At 41.1% G+C, this 20,838-nt stretch overlaps 1 protein-coding gene across 2 annotated transcripts in view; it reads left to right on the top strand.

Moving 5' to 3' along the window:
• Positions 1 to 863: 863 nt before the first annotated feature.
• Positions 864 to 20,838, top strand: part of LOC126406587 (serine/threonine-protein kinase VRK1-like) — a 38,396-nt gene continuing 18,421 nt past the window's right edge. For both annotated transcript variants that reach the window (XR_007571722.1, XM_050070949.1), the window contains exons 1-8: positions 864 to 1,024; positions 1,735 to 1,869; positions 2,342 to 2,397; positions 10,838 to 10,907; positions 11,682 to 11,769; positions 13,953 to 14,061; positions 14,272 to 14,364; positions 14,660 to 14,792. Coding sequence is in view for 1 of the 2 variants with exons in the window: in XM_050070949.1 (XP_049926906.1) it covers positions 1,740 to 1,869; positions 2,342 to 2,397; positions 10,838 to 10,907; positions 11,682 to 11,769; positions 13,953 to 14,061; positions 14,272 to 14,364; positions 14,660 to 14,792 (679 nt within the window). In the remaining variant the exon portion in view is untranslated. The remainder of the gene's footprint in view (positions 1,025 to 1,734; positions 1,870 to 2,341; positions 2,398 to 10,837; positions 10,908 to 11,681; positions 11,770 to 13,952; positions 14,062 to 14,271; positions 14,365 to 14,659; positions 14,793 to 20,838) is intronic.

Here is a 20,838-nt window from a genome sequence, read left to right on the forward strand (position 1 = left end):
TGAAGTAGCCACTATCTAAGGTAACATAATATTTATCCAGCAAACAGCAGGTCTGATTGTTGGTTATGTTTGCCGCGTCTACTGTATGGCTTTCCTATACAATATGGCATTGGTTTGCATCTTTTTCTTTGCTTTTGACTCCTTACATAAATTGATGTTTACCTGTTACATGTCATCACAAGTTGACATGGACCTGAAATGTGTACAGTCAAACCAATGATTCTTCCTCTCTGATTGTTTCAATTAAAGGATTTTATGTGATAGTATTCCACAAGAAAAATGCAATTGAAAAAAATAGAACTATTTTGTGACTCTTCAGATTTATTTCATGAATCCCTGAGGTGTAACGATTCCCACATTTGAAATCAGTGTATTTTGATATATTGGTATCATGATTTTATAAGATTATATCAGTCCGTCCTGTCTGTTTTTGTTTAGCTGCCTTATTTCAGCTGTCTTTACCATAGGTCTTTACATGCATGTTGATGACCTGGATGAGAAAGAGTAATATCATATTGTTAATCTTCCTTCGTGTAAACAGTGCTTACCAGGTGATGAACACTTTATGTTGCTCTTGTTCATAGATTTTCTATCTGTCAAAAATCTCTGACAAATTCTAAGCTGTAAATTTTACAAAGTCAAACAGCAGATGAAGGTATAAGGTTTTCATTTATAATTTATGATTTGACAAAAAGAGTTGTCACTTAAACTGATAAAATACATGTACAGCCAATTGAATTGTCAGCATGTTGCTTATTCCCGCCTCTGCTGTTTCACTATTGGCTATCTGGAGAAAGTTTCCCTGGCGTGCCATTGGCTGTGCGGCGTAGCGGGAGGGACAACTTTCAGGAAGTGGTGTGATTTTGTTTCTGTTTCTGTAGCTGATAATTGAGGAACATCTTATGAAGGAATGCCGAATAGTTCAGAAAGAGAGTCATGATAAAGTATTCATTACGACAGTTTATGGAAATATTTCTACACAAAAGGCTCAACTAACGACGTAGGGCTTGGACTATCCTCGGAGGTTGGTGCATATTTTAGCATGTAACAGTTAATAGCTAAGTCATATAAAAGAGGTACTTATTAGCTAAGTTAGCCGCTAGTCGTTGCTATGTACGTTGTCCTAACGTTGCCTTTTAGCCACCAGAGTTGTTTAAATCCGTAACTGATCAGTCTCGTCTGACTGCAGTGTGTTAAGCTAACGGTTTTCGGTTGTTGTTATATTCAACTGTCCAGCTTTATCTGTTGTAACTCTTGTGTATCTTGTAATTAAACTAAACAGACAACTGCAAAGTAAGTGTATAGCCATCTGGACATACCAGACATTCACGTAACGTTAACAGTTAATAATGAGGAAAACTAGCTACATCCAGTAAGATAAAATACTGTCCCTCACACTGGACAATAACGCAGCTTGATAAAAGACCAGGCAGCTAACATCTACAGTGTGTACTGTGCTTACGCTAATTAGCAATCTTATGTCAGATTTCTAAAGCTGCCTTTAAATTGTGTAACACTAGAAAAGTGGCAGCATTGGTACAGGGCAATTTTGTACCAGCCAGACCATTATATTAGACTGAGTCAAAGTACCTCAGAGGCTTACAGTTATGTTCTGTGGTTATGGATCCCAGCCACACTAGAAAATGTCATGCTAATCACTTTTATATATTTCCCTAGTATGTAAATAGTATTTTTCTAATATTTTCTTACACACACTTCCTGAAATTTGTGCAGTTGTCATGGCACCGCCAAAAAAGAGGGCATTACCCAAGCCCCTGCCAGAGGGCTTCATACTGACCGACACAGAGAAGAAGCAATGGAGGCTGGGGAAAATCATTGGTCAAGGTGGCTGTGGGCTGATCTATCTAGGTAATGAGAACACTGTCTGATGAAACACAGGCACAGTACACACCCTGATCAGTGATGCTGTCACATAAGTATGTACATGCATGCAGACAAGCAGAATAACTTATTTTGTTTTTACACACAGATACACACATTATGTTTTGGACACACATCCTGATAGGTCTGTTTTCTTTCAGTTGTGAAAGCTGTTCACAGATCAGATTGCTGCAAGAATTTGAATTCTTCAGTTTATCACGTACTTCATATCAGTTTCCTACCCCTCTAATCTATGAAGACCCATCCAATCAGTAATAAGTCTCAACATTTACAAATCCATTAGTGCTCAACACAGCATTTTGTTATTATTTTCCCTGGTCTTAGATAAAAGGTCCAAAGGTCTGATCTAATCCAAGAGTTAACACTTAACATATTTTATCACAACTTTGAAGCTTGCGTTTTGTCTGATCTTTTCTCACTGTCTCCTGTTGTCCTAAAGCCTCCAATGATGTGGCCAGACCTGTCTCAGCAGACACTGACTTCGTCATAAAATTGGTGAGTACATTTGTGCTGCACACAGACAACCTATCCACCTTAAAGATGATCAGTGTAACTCATTTCATGTTTATTCATGTATTTAAGGTTTCTACTAGAACATATTTACATACTTTAATGGTCAAAAAACACTTTAACCTCACCACACACTATTATGTCATACTGTGGCCAGAGTAGAAAAAACTGTTGGAAACTTAGTGTTCATAACAGTAGGAAACCTTAGGTTTTTGCTCACAGGGATTCTCCTACATGTGTTTACCACATCATTTGAAACTTTGGCCACATTAAATACGAACATCCAATACTGTAACACTCTATATAAGACGCAAAATACAGAAAAACACAATATGTCCCCTTTAAAGTACACAATAAAACTATATAGTATATACTACAAAATGCTCTTCTTACTGCACTCTGTACTGGAAGCAGAATCAGGTGTTACCATGGTTCCAGACAATAATGCATATAAAAATTGTTTTCAGCTAATTGGCATATCTGCCTTTTTAGTTTCAGCTTCACCAAACATCACGTGATTTAGTTTAGAGTCACTATGAAAAGGCGTGTGAGCAGGGTATGAAATTAACAAAATATTTTGGGGGCAATTTTGGCCCCCACGGTCTAAAAAATGGGGGCATTTTCAAAATGTTTGGGGGCCATCAAAAAATTGTTATTATCTTCTAACAATAAGCACATGAAAAGCAAAACCAACTAAGATTGTGTATTCACTCTTCAGTAGAAACCACTATAAATGAAATAAATAATGGGTTACATAAAGTTATGGTTGCAAAATATCACTCAGATTTCCTATAATTCAACCAGTTTAAATGTGATGATTTAACCATTAATCTACTGATAGCAGTACTAATGTTTCACCACATTACAGTTACTTTTACTGTTAAAAAGGCCAAATTACTATAAATTCCTTAGATGCAATCCTGGAAGTAAGTTAATTTAAAATTTAACATTCATTCTACCTTAATTTTTCATTAATTTGTCATTGTGTAGACACAGATCACCCAAGAAATGGTTAGTTTATACTTATGGTACAGCAAAGCCCCCTCCCCTTCTCTGTCAGATTACTCTAACGTAATCAGTGCAATCTCGTTGATTATGTCTGGAAAATGAGTTGTAGACGTGACGGTAAATTAATTTAATGAAAATAAAATTATACTGTAATGTCAGATTGTAATACTGTTAAAAATATAAATACATATAGTTGTTTCGAAAACTTGGGGGCAATTTTGGCCCCCGGAACATGGTTTTTGGGGGCATTCTTGGATAAATTGCGGGCCAAATGGCCCGTGGCCCTTGCTAATTTCTGACACTGCGTGTGAGAAACGTGCAGCAAATGATAACCAAAATAACTTTTGACAACACTGCAAAATGGAACTTAAATAAGTGTGGTGGTTCTGTTTAGGGACGGAAAAGTGTCCTGAGCTGGCACAGATGCATTAGTCACTTGTTAGTGGATTAAAATGTCCACTTCCTCCTCCGATTAACTGGTTTGGTGTAGCCTTCAATATGTGAACCCTTCACGCAAGAAGGCAAATGATGGCAGAGAGTACAGAGTGACACTGCAGTGGCAGGTTAATTTCAGGCCTTAGAGTATGTTTGGATTAAAATGTAAAATATATATCATATACACCTTCTTGTGCAAGTGATATTTAAGTTTAGCTAATGCTAATGTGAGGCTTCAACATTTGCAGCAGTTCCCTCTCTTCTTCTTTGTGTTACTCTACCTTCATATATCAGCGTGGTAACAGATCCCAGTACAACGAAAAGATGGAATTTAATGCTAAAAAGTAAAAAAAAAAAAAAAAAAAAAGAAGAAGAAGAAGAAAATCTTAGAGAAATAAAATAATCCCAGGTTAAGAAAGCAGGAGTTCAGACTAAAAACAGACCTGTGTTTAAAAAATGCAGGGGGCGGGGCGTCGGTGGCTTAGTGGTAGAGCAGGCGCCCCATGTACAAGGCTGTTGCCGCAGCGGCCCGGGTTCGAATCCAGCTCGTGGCCCTTTGCTGCATGTCATCCCCTCTCTCTCTCCCCCTTCATACTTACTGTCCTGTGCATTAAAGGCAAAAAATGCCCAAAAAAATATCTTTAAAAAAAAAAAAAATGCAGGGGGCTTAGTTTGCTTTAGCAAGTTCAGTTTGAGTATCAGACACCAAAATGCTTCACAGTGAACTTATTTACACCTGGTATTAACATGCATTTTAGGTAATCCTAACACCTGGCACTAGAATTCATCCCAAAATGCATCTCTATTGACCACTTGTGATCAGATCTCACTTCCCCCCCTACTACAGGCAAATGAACACAGAACATCATTTCTATTTGCGAAGGCCATATACCTTGTGTTTTTTTTAACCGGCGGGTGGTTTGTTGTGCTATACACACACAGCGACAGAGCAAAGTGTTAGCATCAAATGACTGCTAACTAAAGGTTATTAATGCGTTTAACAACAGACTCGAGCTGTTTAACTGTCAAGTGTGACTTGTTGGGACCGTTTCACTAGCCTGGTGAAACCATCCTGATCTCATGAGCTCATATTCTATTTCGCTCCGCAGATCAGTCTGGCCATGCAATCATTAAGGCGCACTCTAGCATCAGTTAAAGCTTACCGGGCCAATCACAACCGTTTATTACTTTGGGGCGGGCACGTCATCAGAATAGGAGGGACAAGGAGCGGAGTGAATGCATTTCGTAAACAACCAACATGGCTACTGATTTTGAAACTGCGATGGTAAATGTGTTGAACAAACTGGAATGTACATTTTCTTTAAAAGCAGAACAAACGGCTGCACTGAAAGCTTTTGTTGAAAAAAGGGATGTGTTTGCCGTCCTTCCTACGGGGTTTGGTAAAAGTTTAATTTACCAACTGGCTCCGTTGATTGGGAAAAAGATGGGACTCAGTGAAAACCCAGTGGCTATAGTTATTTCTCCGGTAGTTGCTCTCATGGAGGAGCAGGTCAGGGAAGCGACCAAGCTGGGAATCACAGCCATTCAACAAAGTCCACAGTGAGGAGGAAATCCGCAAAGACGGCAACACTCTTTCCCAGACATCATCACAGCTCATCTCCGCTGCAGCTTGCTGGTCTGTTTGCAGTGGTGTTGTGCTAGCCTACGTCACACGTTTCGTTTACTCTGATTGGTTTTCCGTCTTTCCAGTTGTGTGAAGGGGCACTTTGAGTGACAGCCGTTGATACCGCCCCTCGGGAATAGAGGAAATGTACACTCCGTGTCCAGACCCATTCGCGTTTTGCAAATTGGGTCTGGCAACGCCAGGCTACCGTTCCATAGCTGCTGCGGTGTTGGCTTGCGCTAATCGTGCAGATGTTGAATCGGGGTGTAAAGTTTCATCACGATACGCTATTATATCGCTTCTTTGGACAAAGATACGATATTTTCCAATATTACAAAGTCTGCTACAATACAATTCCGAGTCGATAAGATTCAGGGGTCTGCGATTGATATTAAATATTAAATGCCTATTTAATGCAGTCTGTTACAGAAGACACTGCTGCACCATTCTTTTTTACTTTGGGCCATAAAACACATAAACAACACATGAATAATAAATGCAGTAAAGTTCACATGAACTGACTCCACTAACACAAGTAAAACAGCAAATGGGATAAGTTAACCTTCAGGGCTTTCTGCCAGAGAGACCTTTGTGGAAGAAATCTTTTCATTTTAACCCAAACCATCGTCTTTTTCATAAAACATCAGGAATATCTGGCATAAAGACCTGAAGCAAAACTTCTCCAAACAGCCATAAGACATGGATTAACAACAAAATCATTCAACAAAAGTATCACATTCAGCTCAGTAATAACTGTCAAGGTTCAGAGACAAAACAACAGTTTTTTGTCAATCACCCATTATTAGCTTAAGCATGTTTACATTGCAAAAATTAGCCTAGCGCCTAGCTGACTTTTTTTCCTCTACTCATAGCTTAACAAATTACATGTAACGTTATTATTTTTCTTACTCACCGGTGGTTTAAGTCACTGCATCTCCTGACAGAACAGCACAGTTGAATTTCAGCCTTTATGCATGTTTTTTCAGCCGAACAGTGTTGAAACAGAACAGCTAATGTTGCTAGAGCAAGAAGTTAGTGGAGTGAGACGCTCGTCCAGGCAGGTAACATTACATTGTGTTTTATCTCGTAACATCATTGTTTACATACGCTGATTTATTCCCAAGTAAATAACGTTATCCTCATCATCTTTCTCTTGGCTGCTTGCTATCTGCCTGCCGCTGTTTGACAGTGACACAGACTTTCAAAATAAAAGACTATGTGAAAGATGACGATATTGATAGATGTTTTCACTTTGCATCAATGATATTGGATCATTGATCATTAAATCGATATATCAATCCGCATCGATGGATTGTTACAACCCTAATGAGATGAGAGTGCCTCTGGGGTACAGTCGCTACTAGGGCTGGGCAGTATATCGTTTTTTTACAATATATTGATATATGTTTTCAAGCAAGATATAGATTTAGACAATATCGTATATATCGATAAAAGATCAAGTTGCACCACATAACGCATACCAGTGTTCATCTCTCCTCCCTCACACTCTCTGCACAGCTCCGCCCCCCTCACTCACTCACAGGTTCTCCATTAATACTGAGAGAGACACAGAGCTGCTCCTCTGTTTAATCTGTCTGTTAATTAGTCAATAGTGCGACACAAGCTACGCTAAATCAGTCTGTGAGATGATTAAAGTTACATAGGCCTGTCACGATAACAAATTTTGCTGGGTGATTAATTGAGTCAGAAATTATTGCGATAATATTGCGTAATTTTGTGCTTTTTAAGACCATTTTTATTATTGTTGTAATTTTGCTGTTTTTAGACCATTTTTTAAACTTATATAATGATAATAAAGGCATATTGATGCAAGTACACCCTTTTAAAGAGAAATAAACATTTATTTAACAAGAATATTTAGGAATGCAAAAAAGAACATTTAAATATCTGAAATAACTTATAAATATTGAAATAAATAAATAAATACAAAAAAATAGACTCTCAGTCTCACTCTCAGGTGTGCAGTTAAGTTGGTCGTATTCGCTCTTTTTGTTGAGATGGTTTTAGAACAAACCCGGCACACTGGCTCGTCAAATTGCTGGGCTCCCCTCTGTCATTTGGTTTAAATCCAATATACTCCCACACAGGGGCCGTGGCATTTGGTTTAGGAACAAGTTCCCTGTCTTTCTCTAAAGGTGTGGACACACCAAACCGACATCAAAGAACTAGCGGCGACGAAAGTCAACTGTTGTATCGTCTACGTCGCCTCACGTCGCCTCACGTCGCCCTGTGTCAGTTGCATTTGAACACACTACACGGACTACATCCGACAGCCAAGTAGCACGTACGTTCTGCGCCTGCATGAGAGAGAGCGGAGTGAGAGAGTGGTACATCCTGTCAGCCGAGGGGTTTCCTATCTGTGCAGCAGAGCACCGCAGCACCTCCACAGACTATTACATTCAGATGGTCCCGGTGTTTCCTCCGCAGGCCCCACTTCACTCAGCTGCCCGATTAAACCCGCTGCTTCTTCCCACTTTAACCTGAATAACAAACCAGCGCTCGGTGCTCCAGTTGGATCCAAACGGAGAGCCGGGGCTAGCTCAGAGACTAGCGGAGGCTAACTGGCTGTGCTTCCCTCCGGCCATGCTGCGGCTAACGCTCCGGTTTGTTATTCAGGTTAAAGTGGGAAGATGCAGCGGGTCTGTCCGGCAGCTGAGTGAAGTGGAGCCTGAGGAGGAAGCACCTGTTAGCCCCAGTTTCACTACGGGCAGATTCACTCGCTACAGGGGCGAGGAAATAAAATCCGAACAGCCAATCAGAGTGATCTCTCTCACCGACGAGCTCCGCTGCCGACTCAACATGCTCAATCGGCCGAAAAGCCATCGACATTGAAGTGCCGACGGTGCGGGACACACCGCAAAAACTAGGCCGACAGACGCTCACCGACGGCCCGACTTTGGTCGACGGCCGACTGTCGGCTTGGTGTGTCTGGGCCTTTACGCTCAACTCTCTGTTTTTTTTCTCCACCTCGTCTCCTCCTCACGAAGATCACAGTGTGTGTGCAGTCCATAGCCCCGCCTCCCCCACAGAGACAAAGACACTCGATGACAAGAGCTTTCCCTCCGTTCATTACGCTATTGAACCAACTCACCTGGCTGCCAGACGATGCACGGCAGTGAACGCTCTTGCTGTCCAGTCTCTTTGGTGGAGAGAGACGAGGAAAACAAACACGCATGAAAATGGCAATTAATCGCGGCTGGAAAATTTACCGTCTCCCTTTTAATTTACCGTGCAGTTAACTGACTTACTGCATATCGCGACAGGCCTAAAGTTACCGCAGCATCACACCTACAGTACTGTGGGCCTTTTTGCTCTGTAACTTTTAGCCACGTCCAGTAAGCCATACCGTGGCGATTTCTGTTTCTGTTATCAGTTTAGACGTGCGATGCCACGCAGAGCTGCGCAGCAACTCCTTCTCCGGAGTATGTCCAAAAGCCGGGCCACCCGCCCTTAAGCTGGTGGCGGTGGCCTCTTGCTGATTGCAGCCAACCCCCGACCACCCCATTTCTACCCCCCAAACAAGCCGCGTGTGAGACTCTACTCACCTCTGTCTGCAGGAGACCAGAGAGAAAGGTGTCTTTAAAACCTCTGTCTGCAGGAGACCAGAGAGAAAGGTGTCTTTAAAAGTCTCTGTGTGTTCAGCTCTCAGTTCTTTTGTAGCTTCTAACTGAATCTCTGTGGTTTGGAGTTTAGCTTCTCTCCTGTGTCCTGTTTTTACTTTAGATATCTGCTTTATTTTACTGTTTATGTTCACTATCCTCAGTATTAGAAGCTGTGTGAAGCTGTTGCTCGAAAACTCAACATTTCCTTATTTTGCTGCTTCACAATAAAAGTTTTTACGTAACAAATTAACAGGGAACTTTTATATTTAAGAATTAAAATGTTTATTAATGAATTTGCGCAACTTTAATAATGGCTCTTTTTCAGTTAAGACAAGTCTAATAATATGGCAGGGAGGAAGAGTAAAATCAGAAACAGCCACATTGAGATGTTGATGAAGAGCTGCAGACAACAGGCTCTTACTGCACCTCTGCAAACAGCTCACCTCCAACAGGTAAACTTCTTTTACCTGCCCTGCTGTGGAAAAACACATGCAGCAAAAACAACAGGGGACTTTAGCTGTGGATCAGTTTGCAACTGAACATGTAGCCCACATAGTAGAAAATACTAGGATATATATTGTGTATCACCATTTAGCCTGAAAAACCGGGATATGAATTTTTGTCCACATCGCCAAGCCCAAGCCGCTACTACTGGCTGGTAGTCAATAAGCAAGTACGTCATCTGAGTCGGCAGCCCTTCAGTGTGGCCCAGGATACATGAGCATACACACTTCTGAAAGAATGTGGCCCTATGCAGCCCAGACCACCTCTGAATATGATTAGAGCAATAGGATCTCAAGATCCACTGAGGACGCATTTGGTGCATCCACACCTGTATTTAGAGCTGTCCACTTGTGATCTGCTCACCAAGGACACATGTTAATACCAGGTGTAAAAAGGGCCAGTGATTTGTATTACACTGAGACAGGATTTTACAACCACAGAAAAGCTATGATTGCCAGGTAAACAGCAAAAATTCGCTGTTGATGTTGCATGATGAAGTATACAGCCAGGAATGTGACTTTAAACGTATTTGATTGCTCAAGTTTTGATTGCCATTGCAGCAAAAGTTGAGTCTGGTTCAACTTTTTGCTGGAGGACTGCATTTTTTTAACTGGCCCTATTCAAATTCAAGTTTGAATGAAACCTTTTGAGGATAGTCTTCAAAAATCCAAATCTATTTTTAATGTTCCTACATAGACCATGAACTACTGTAAGTTCTCAAAAAATAAATTGCACGTAAAGCTGTTAATGGCTTCTGACTCACTCTACAACTATTAAATGTACAAGTAATTGCACTTAGATTTGTATGCAAGGTCATTTGTCTCTCTCATTCTATCAAAGAGTATTGTGTTGTGTTGAGTACTTAGTGTTTACTTGTATTTACGCCCTTGTTTTCAGGGAAGGGGAAACAAAGGAATGAGAGAAGTGGTTCTCTGTTTACTTAGTTGAATCAAAATGATGTGCCATGTGTTGGGGTGCCATGAACCATCGAGGAATTTGATTCATCCATCTTTGATTTAAGGGACGTGAGAACAGAGACAGCTTTATAAAGGAACAGAATGCACAACCAGTTTTATTTACACAAGTGGGTTGATACTTATTAGTTGGGACACTAACTTCTCACACCCCCAATTTGTGATGAATGTTAAGACATGTTTTGACATTTTTGTCTCGCCTTGTGCTTCTTTACCGCATTATAATGAAACTGGTAATAATATGCTTCTATGTGCAGGAGTACCATGAGAATGGCCCCCTGTTCTCCGAGCTCAAGTTCTACCAGAGGGCAGCCAAACCGGAGAGCAGTGAGTAGCACCACCCGTCCAGCGTCCCGGCAGCTCACTGGAGCACGAGTGTGTTTGACTGATGAAGTGGCCGCAGACACAGAGGCTTTGCTGCCTGCAGCACAGTAATTAATAATAAGCCAAAGCAAACATGCACCTCAGTGGCAGTTAGCCCCCCTCTCTGCGCTTGTCTGAGCTCTCCAACGCCTTCGTTTGGAGAGGTGCAAGAGAGAGGAAGCCACTCACACGTAATGATGCCCGGGCCTCCGCTGAGCCCCTGACCACCTGCCAGTCTGGTTGAGCGCCAGTCAGGCCAGCCGCCATCGAGCCCTGAGCCAGGCCCACTGCTTTGTCTGGGGCCTTTGTGTGTGTGTTTGCAGTTGTGTGTTTGTACCCTCAATAGTGTAAGATTGATATTTGTATGCACGCATTATTACACTTACAAGGACAGATTGGAATTCTGGAGAAAAGATTTCCCTACTTTTCTTAGAGTTTTGGGGCTTTTATTCAGACTCCTCTTGGAATGTCAGACTGGGGGTCAGTCAAGGTTAGGGAATGATTAGACTCTCAAAGTGTTGGGAGTAACATCAAAAGTTCTTCTAGTTGCCAACCATTCCCTTCAGACTGACTGTCAGAACAACAAAGTGGTCCTTTCTCAATACAGCCATGGTTTTGAGTTCAGTTTAGCTGTTGGTTTGACTCCTGTAATTCAGTTTTTTCAGACACAGCAGGAGTATAAAAGCAGAAATGTATGAACACGCAATGACAATTATCCCTCTTCTGATCGTGTTCCAGTGCAAAAATGGAAGAGGAGCAGGAAACTGGACTTCCTGGGCATCCCAACGTACTGGGGATCAGGACTGGCTGAATATAATGAAGTCAGGTATTGACAAAGCCAGCACTTGCTGGACAATTCAGTATATTATAAGATGAGAACTGCAATACATGTCTGCTCCCTTTTTGAGTGTAAAAACAACATCATTTTCTCTGCATTTTACAGTGTTACTGTGGGTTTGTTATGCCTTCACGCGAATGATATGACAGCGGCATTATTTTTTCCCATTGTCCGTCCGTCTGTCCGTCCGTCCGTCCGTCTGTCCATCCATCTGTCCCATTCTTGTGAACACGATATCTTAAAAACAGCTTGAGGGAATTTGGCACAAACATCCACTTTGAGTCAAGGATGAACTGATTTGAATTTGGTTGTCAGAGGTCAAAGGTCATGGTCACTGTGACCTTGCCTGTTGCATTCTTATGAACGCTGTATCTCAAAAATATTTTGAGGGAATTTCTTCAGATTTGGCACAAACCTCTACTTGGACTCAAGAATGAACTGATAAGCATTTCGTGGTAAATGGTCAAAGGTCACTGTGACCTTGCGTCCATCTTATTTTATGAATGTAATATCTCAAGAAGGCCTTGAGGTGTTCCTCAAATATGGCACAAATGCCCACTTGGACTCTAGAAAGACCTGATTAAAATTTGACCATCAAAGGTCAAAGTCATTGTGACCTCACAAAACATGTTTTTGGCCATAGCTCAAGAATTCATACACTAATTATGACAAAATTTCACACAAATGTCTTATAGGATAAAACAGTGTAGGGACCCTAACCCTATACCCAAAAGGTCAAAGAACACTTTCTGGCCACTATTTAATGTCATATCGCAGGAACAGAAGGGGATACATTTGGTCAGATACTGAATTGGTGACACTCATCTTGAAACTATGCTGATTGTATAGATCTGTGCTGTCGTGAGGAAGATGTGTGTGAAGCATCCCTGTTTTCACAGACATAGACGTAAACTGAAACTGCAACTTAACAGGTTTGTGGAGGCATTGAACTGCAAGGTAGTAATTCTAGTTTTAAACTGGCATCACTAATCAAATGGACGAAGTTGTTGGAACAGTATTGTTTGGAGAAAATCTCAGTACTTTCAAAAAAATTTCAAGTAAATTCTGGGGTCTGGTGGGATGTATTTCAATCTAACAGTTAATCAAAAATGTTACAAGGGTGGTTTTGCCCTCCTAAGAGTGTATTTATCTGCTTTAAACTCAGGTTTGAAGGCAGTCACATTCTCAGTCACAGCTGGGTGGGTGAGAGTTAACTTTCAAGGTTAGTTTGTAGTGGTTTGCCTTTGTGTAATTCTTTTGACCACAAGTGAGAATTTTAACCAAAGATCTTCTTATGTGTTGACTCATCCTGTTTCAGGTGAATTATATTTTTGTATTTTTACCTTGGAAGAAGGCTTCAGAATGAGTTCAGGAGTTCAAACTTTAGTTTTTATTTTCCAATAGAGTGGTGCAGGAATGAGTCCTAAAACCCGGAAATGAGTTAGCAATTTAGCCCTCCCAGTTCCCTCCTCTCAAAGTCAATGTTTGTTTGTTTTTGTTAGTTGGCTGAAATAAGGTCTGAGGTTAACACAGGATTAAGAGACTTTCACGTTTTGTTCAACCACAAAAAATATGTCACTAAATAACCCACATGTAAATTTTCAAGCCTTTACATGTCTTAAAAAAGACAGTTGCTAACAAGTGGCTACATGAGATTACAGAGCATCATCACGCGGGACTGTGCTGAGCATGGTTTTACAGCTTTGTTGTTGTGGTGGTGACTTTTAAGTCATGTGACTGTGGTGTAGATTGTCTACAACTTAATATTTGCTATGTACTTGTGGCTATTGCATTTATGCTTAAAAAATTATAAGTGGTGTTCTAACTATCTATCCGTCCGTCCGTCCGTCCGTCCGTCCATCCATCCATCCATCCATCCTGACTGTTTTACTTAATGCTAAACTCTTTTAAATATATGTTATAATCGTTGTGACTTTCATCCCTCCATTATCTACAAGGGAATAGTTGCAGTTTCTGATGACATTCCACCATAGCATTTATTGCATGGTCGTTTAAACTCTCTAATTTCTGGTATGTCTGATTTTAACCTTTTTTGGTTTATTTTGCAGTCAAAAAGCCATCTCCATGTCAGGAGGTAGGAGATGGGGTTTTATTCAGAATCAGGAAAAAAAATTGATTTTGACCTCCTGATCTTTTCCTCTCCCACCCAGGTATCGTTTCATGACCATGGACAGACTGGGCAGTGACCTTCAGAAAGTCTGCGAGCGCAACAAAGGTCGACTGAAGAAGGCTACCGTTCTCCAGCTTGGTCAAGAACTGGTAAGATCATTTTCATAGAAAACTTAATGGAAGAAGCAAGGTGGAGTTGGAGCTTAAGGGCCACTTTAACAGATAATGACCTTGCTTTAAGATCTTTAAGAGCTCACACCTCTGACACCGTGCATTCACTTCTGTGTCATTACAGCCTTCTTCTCATTATAATTGTCATTCTTGTTTTTGTGTGTGTTCTCTCTGTTTGGCCTGTGTCAGGTGGATGTACTGGAATATATTCATGAGAACGAGTATGTCCATGCAGACATTAAAGCTGCCAACCTCATGTTGGGTTTCAGAGACCCTGAACAGGTTAGTCCACTGTAGATCACTAATTGTCCTGTATGTATTATTATTCATCTGGCCAGCAATGAGAGGCTCAGAAAGTTCCCAATCCCAAACACTCACATATTATACTATTTTTAATGGATTGATGGAACTGACACCTGCATTTCACTAAAATCATATTTTATGATTTAATTGTAACAAATAAATTGATGGAATTGTTAGCATAGCAGTGAAGTGTGCTCTTGTCTATAGAATACACACTTTATGTATATGATGCAATGTGTGTGTGTGTGTGTGTGTGTGTGTGTGTGTCCTGTAGGTCTACCTAGCAGACTATGGACTGTCCTACAGATACTGTCCCGATGGAGTCCACAAAGAATACAAGGAAAACCCCAAGAAGGGCCACAATGGAACCATCGAGTACACCAGCACTGATGCTCACAAAGGACTTGGTAAGCCTTCCAGTTCGAACGCAGATAAACACATGAGAAAAAAAAGCCAGCCATAAAGCAAAAAATTCACCTAAAACTGTTAAGGTATGCTCAAGGAATCTGTCAGCTGGTATATGAAGCCATGTGACTCGTAAACGTTGCACATATACATTTGTTACACACAGAATATGCCACATTGCAGAAGATAAGGATGCTCTAACTTCAGTTTCACTGTGACATTGAGTTCAGGCTGGGGTTGGCAGTATTATTTTGGCGTCATTGGGCAAAAAACAACATTGAGTATCTTATAATTTAAGTGGCCTGAAAGAAAACTAGGTTTCTGTACCTTTTCTCAGCTCTATTCTAAGGCTTTTGAAAAGCTAGGCTGTGATGGGAGACATTGGTCAATCACAGGTCGTTTCAGAGAGAGGGCGTTGCTATTGGCTGTTCTACAAGTGCAGGTGTGTGTGCACGTCCCTTCAGATGGTGAAAGCTAGATGCAATGAATCCTCCAGAAAAAGTTGCTATGTCAGCATTGGCAACAGCTACCTAAACTTCAAAGCAACCCAAAACAGGAAGACTGGCTAATCAAAAAAGGGTCACTAAAAGAGTTTGACAGTAAATGCAATAAAACACATGTCGTCAAACCGTCTCAGAGATGGAGAGAAAATGTTGCTAATAGTTTTGCCTTCTGTTAACCGGAGCCAAAGCTCACGGCTGCAGCTTAAGTTCATGTTCCATTTTAAAAGGATACCCGCCACAAAGCAATTCATTCACAGCACGACTACACTGTAAAACATTTGGGACAAAGTCCTTAGTCCTCTTTAAGTGCAAAATTTCCCGTTAAAGTTCAGCCAAATTAAACATGAAACTTAAGCAGTCTGAGTAAGCCAACTCAAGAAGGTTACTTCCAAAGTGACAATCTTGTCTCTCCAAATTTCGTCTTGTTTTTTTTCCTTGGCGGTGTTTTCTTGCTGACTTGGAGTGGATATGTCCTTGTAGGTGAATTGCCAGGATACCACCAGCAATAAACCTACACACAACCACCAGGACAAAGATACCCATTGATACTGTATGTCTTTTTCAGAGTCCTGATTTTACTTCTAGTGATTTTGGTATTAAGTGTGTGTGGGAAGAATCACAGGTATTCACAATTCCCAGTATTTAGGTATTTTACAGTATCTATATTAACCCTGCCGTAAGCTCCGTCCTTTTAGTTGGCAGGTTTGTTTGTCAATACATGTAAAAGAGTCTCGTCTCTCCGCCCCGCCGCCCTCCGCCTCTCTCGGCTGATATTGGGAACACATTAACTGGCAAATTGCCTACATGCTCCCTCTCTTCATTGACCATCGATTCCCCATCCGCGGCCCCTGCTGAATTCCCCAGTACCGTCTCTGTTTAACAATTCCCTAATTAGCTGAAGTCATAACCTGCATCGTGTATTCATCCCCCATTAATTAAGGGCTTTGATGTTTGGTTAGAGGGAGGCCCGAGCCACAGATAACCTCTATGAGCTCCACACCAACCAACTCCACTACCCTCCAGTTCGATATTGTGAGTTAGCATGGCTCGGACTGCCTAATCGCTGTGGTAGCGTTTCTATCAACATGATCAATAAGTAAAAGGGGGCAGAAAATGTCTTGTCAGCGGTAAATATCAAATGGAAGCCATGTCAATTTTAATATGATTTTAAAAGAGTGGGAGAAAGGTGAGCTGTGAAAATTGTGATACACCTTTTTGCTACTTTACATGAAAGAACATAAAGTAAAAGTAAGCATCTGTCTTTCTACCAAGTGCTTTAATTGGAGATATAACAATGCTGCAAGCTTGACAGAGTTAATCATTGTTTTAAACACAGATCCATTCCCGTAGTACACCAGTCCTTCAAAGAATTCAACAAACCTCTAGCTATGGGAAGAAAACACTAAAATATTTATCTTTCTGGGCCCATATTCACAAAGATTCTCAGAGTCCGCTCAGAGAGCTCCTAACTTAGCCTAAAAATTCCTAGCAAGGAATCTTAGCTTAAGAGTGATTCAGGAAGTTTCTGAGAGCAACTCTGAGCAAGGAGGGGACAGAAACTTTTATCTTAGTGAGGAGGTGTGGTTGACCCCGTTGCTAGGTATGACACAGTCTTCTTAAAGCTGTGATTGGTTGTTACAAAAAAACAAAAAGCGCTCCTAGTAATGAATGGACAGTGAAATGAACCAATCATAGAACTTAGACTGTAGGCTATTAAGAAATGTGTAATCATGAAAATAATTTTATGTCATGATGATGAAACTCAGCAAAATTAAATTAATTGTTACACAGCTTCAAAATGTTTGAACGTAGGCTATCTCATTCACATGCCGATTATTATAGCCTATTGATTTGCTTATTGTTATGTTTACTCGCCATGCTGGTAATTTTACTAGGCTACTTAATCTGTTTGATATTAATGGTGGATGCAGACTCAGCTGTCAGCAATTACTGTGATTGCTGGCCTCCTTGTAAAAAGCGGTTTGATTTGGCAGAATGACCAAAACAACGAATGAAATGGAGAAAAAAAGAACGAGAAAGCCGAACTGGACAGAAGAGCAGTGCCTGCTGTTTGCGCAGCTCGTGGAGGAGAACAAAGGAGTTTAAAGAGGGAAATTTGGTCCCGGGATCACGGCACAAGGGAAGAGGCAGACTTGGGAGCGCGTTGCCCGACAAATCAATGCGTCATTCCCTCTCCTTTCACGCACAAGCAATGAGTGTGAGAAGCGCCGGTACGTGCTGCAATCCAAAATGGGCGTTATTGTGTTACTACGCTGGGTGGGAAAAGTAAGTTAATCCCTGATGAGGTCAACCACAAACATTATCCCTGCGCTATCAAGCCAGTAGCGTCTTATTAAATCACTGTCGTTCAATATAGGGAGAATATCTCTCCTTCCTCTCTGTCTTTCCGCCATCTTCTCTGTTTAAGACACTCTTAGGCTTCTTAAAAGTCCTCCTCCCTCCTCTTAACAGTTTTTCACCTTAGGAGCTCTCTTAAGGCCTAAGATGCTTTGTGAATAACTTTTATCTTACCAAGGGAAAATTCTAAGAAAAATCTTAGAATTCAAGGAATTCTAAGATTTTTCTTAGAATGACGTCACTAAGAGCTACTTTTAGTCTTAGGATTCTTTGTGAATACTGGCCCTGGATATTACAAAAATTTTGACTTTTCCTCTATAACCCCATTTGAATTTCTTTCCCAACTTTCCCAACTTTTATGGCATTAAAATTAAGGTACTTGTATAAGTTCACAGACAATTTTTGCCAATCACCATTATTAGCTTAAACCCTTGGCACTTGCTTTTATTGCACGTATGTAACGGGTTGTTGTCAACCTGAGTGATGTCCACTTCACCTGTGTCTCCTGTATGTCTACACTTAACCCCCACTGTACAAAAATGGAGCCAGAATGGTGATGTCATTTGAAGTCAGAGGCCATGTAGTGGTGATCTCCGGCGGTGTTGAGTTCCCGCCCAAACACCTGTCTGACCAATCGTGAGCAGCGCCATTGATGGCAAGCACACCGATTGGCATACTGTCGATCATGATGTCAAAAACCATTTCTATTGCATCAAACTAATTCAAACCAAACCTAAAAAAAATGAACACTTGAACAAACATCAGTGTGGTAAGAACCACTGAAAATGACAGAAACCATCTTTAGGAGAACTTTATTTGACTTTTACTTTAGGTTTATAGTTTGGCTCATGTCCCCATCCACTAACATAGAAAGGGCGGGGTTTGTGAGCTGTACTGCAGCCAGCCACCACATGGTGATTGTGAAGTTTTAGCTTGAGTTCTGGAAAGCTGTCATGCCGGCCATATTTATATACAGTCTATGGTGTGGACGAGCAAAGCCCCGCCCTCAGTTAAATACAGAGAAGAGGATTTTCTTCAGCTGGCTGGAGGGACTGAAAGGGTCTGGTTTGCTGTAGTAGTATTATCAAGTTAAATGACCATCACCACTAATAACAACCTACTTGCTGTTGTATGGCATTTCCAGTAAATATCACAACATAAAATCTGTTGTGTTTTAAAAGCACAAATGTAGAAAGACAGCAAGTAGCATACTCAACCCACTTCTTACGTGATTATGTCTCCAGTCTAATCCCGAGCACAAAGCTGATAAGTACAGTAAGTGCATATTAAAGGGTTTCAGTGTGGTCGGAGGGTGTTCGATGTAGTATGATAACCTGACGCTCACTTGATGTCAGAGCACACACAAAATATACACATTTGAATAGTAATTTCAGCATTTCATTAGTATAAACTAATGTATCAACTCCTGAATTTCATTCCAACAGCCTTACAGGATATTGTCATCTTTGAGTGTTTTCAACTGCGCATGGAGATTATGACCGAGGACCAGACCCTTATCTGCCCCTCTATGACCTGATAGTACCAATCCCCACAAAGATGTTGACAGGTTGCCATGGTGAGGTTTGGTGATGCAGCTGGCGAATGGCAGGCCTTTGAACCTTGAGCTAAACGGTGTAATTACCACCATTCGGTGGGCGTCCATCGGACAGAAGACGACAGGACTGTGAAGCAGAAGGGTTAAGAGTGTGACACTACAGCATGCTTTAGGGAATCTGAATAACAATAGGAGATAATTAACAACAACACAATCACCGCCGCCTCACCTCCCTGTCTAAAGCATGTAGAGAACGTGTAAGGTGCGTGTGTGTGTACGTGTGTGTATTTATGGGGGTGTTATGTATTTATGTATTGTGCGTGTCTCAAGCATGTCCAGACTGCCTCTGAGAGCTGTTTATGTGAACACACGTGCATATCTCTTTGCACTGTCCTGGGTCTTTCCTCATATGAGGGTGAAATGCATTAAATCCAGAAGAGCAGACACACAAAACACTATTATGAGCTTTGATAACGTGCTCAGAGCACGCACAGAGGGCAGCAACGCTTAATGTAGTCGTTGATCTTTTTAATTGTTAATCTATTACGGCACTCTGGGAGTTGCACCACTTTTTCCAGTGTCAGTATCACATGTATTTTTCATCTTTATTCTCCTTTAACGGGCTCTCAGTAGCAATGAAGTGTTGTGCAATTATTTACAACAATAGGAAGCCACATTGTAACACTGGCTTAATGCACACTTTACACCCACAAGGGCAAACACACCCAACTCTTATTATCAGAGTTGTTGAGATGTAGTGTAACTAACAATGGCGGTGTCATATTTAAACCTGACGGATGGCTGATAGTTCAGTCAAGTAGTTTTATTACTGACTTTATAGTCTGTGCAGTTTAAGACACCCTCAACCTAAATTCCATATTCTGACTACACACTGTTTTTGTCTGTAGAAATAATCACTGAACAGATTAGTCAGATTAAGTATTCAGCAGGTGTGTTTACATGTAGCCTAATATTCCACTAATAATCACAATAATAGCCCAGTCAGATTAAAAATGCCTCATGTAACCACATTGAGATTGTAACCACAGATTGGAAGGAATTTTTTGGTTGGAAGTTGGGGTATAAACCTTTGATAAATCGTTCAGTTGGATAATATTAGTGCCTAATAGGGATGCACCGAATATTCGGTAACCGAATATATTCGGTAACCGAATATATTCGGCCGAATATTGCAAAAAACCACACATTCGGTATTCGGTGGAATAAGTTAAAAGCAAGGCCGAATAATAGTGGCGTGTTTTGATAATGCAATCAAACAGCGTGCCTTGACCGGCGGAGTAAAATGTTGGCAGTGTGGCGATCCGTCCATCAACGCACTCGCATTTGCGACTAAAAATAGTTTTGAGCGAGCAAAATAGGCTTAAATCATTCAGCACGCTGTGCGAGCAGCCTACAGATTTCAACCAGCAGCAGAAACGAAAGGCAAATCCCATCGGTTGTGTGTTGAACGGGGGTCACAGACACAGACAGTAATGCATTCCTGTCAATTACGGCAGCCATCGGCTTACCCGGCGACTGAGAAGTCGGCTCCAATAATATCCTCTTCTCGGTGTCATGACTACCCAGAAGTACCTGAACAGCTGAGCCAGCCGAACACAGACCGTACNTATC

This window comes from Epinephelus moara, chromosome 19 (assembly GCF_006386435.1).
Source record: "Epinephelus moara isolate mb chromosome 19, YSFRI_EMoa_1.0, whole genome shotgun sequence".
Classification (NCBI taxonomy): domain Eukaryota; kingdom Metazoa; phylum Chordata; class Actinopteri; order Perciformes; family Serranidae; genus Epinephelus; species Epinephelus moara.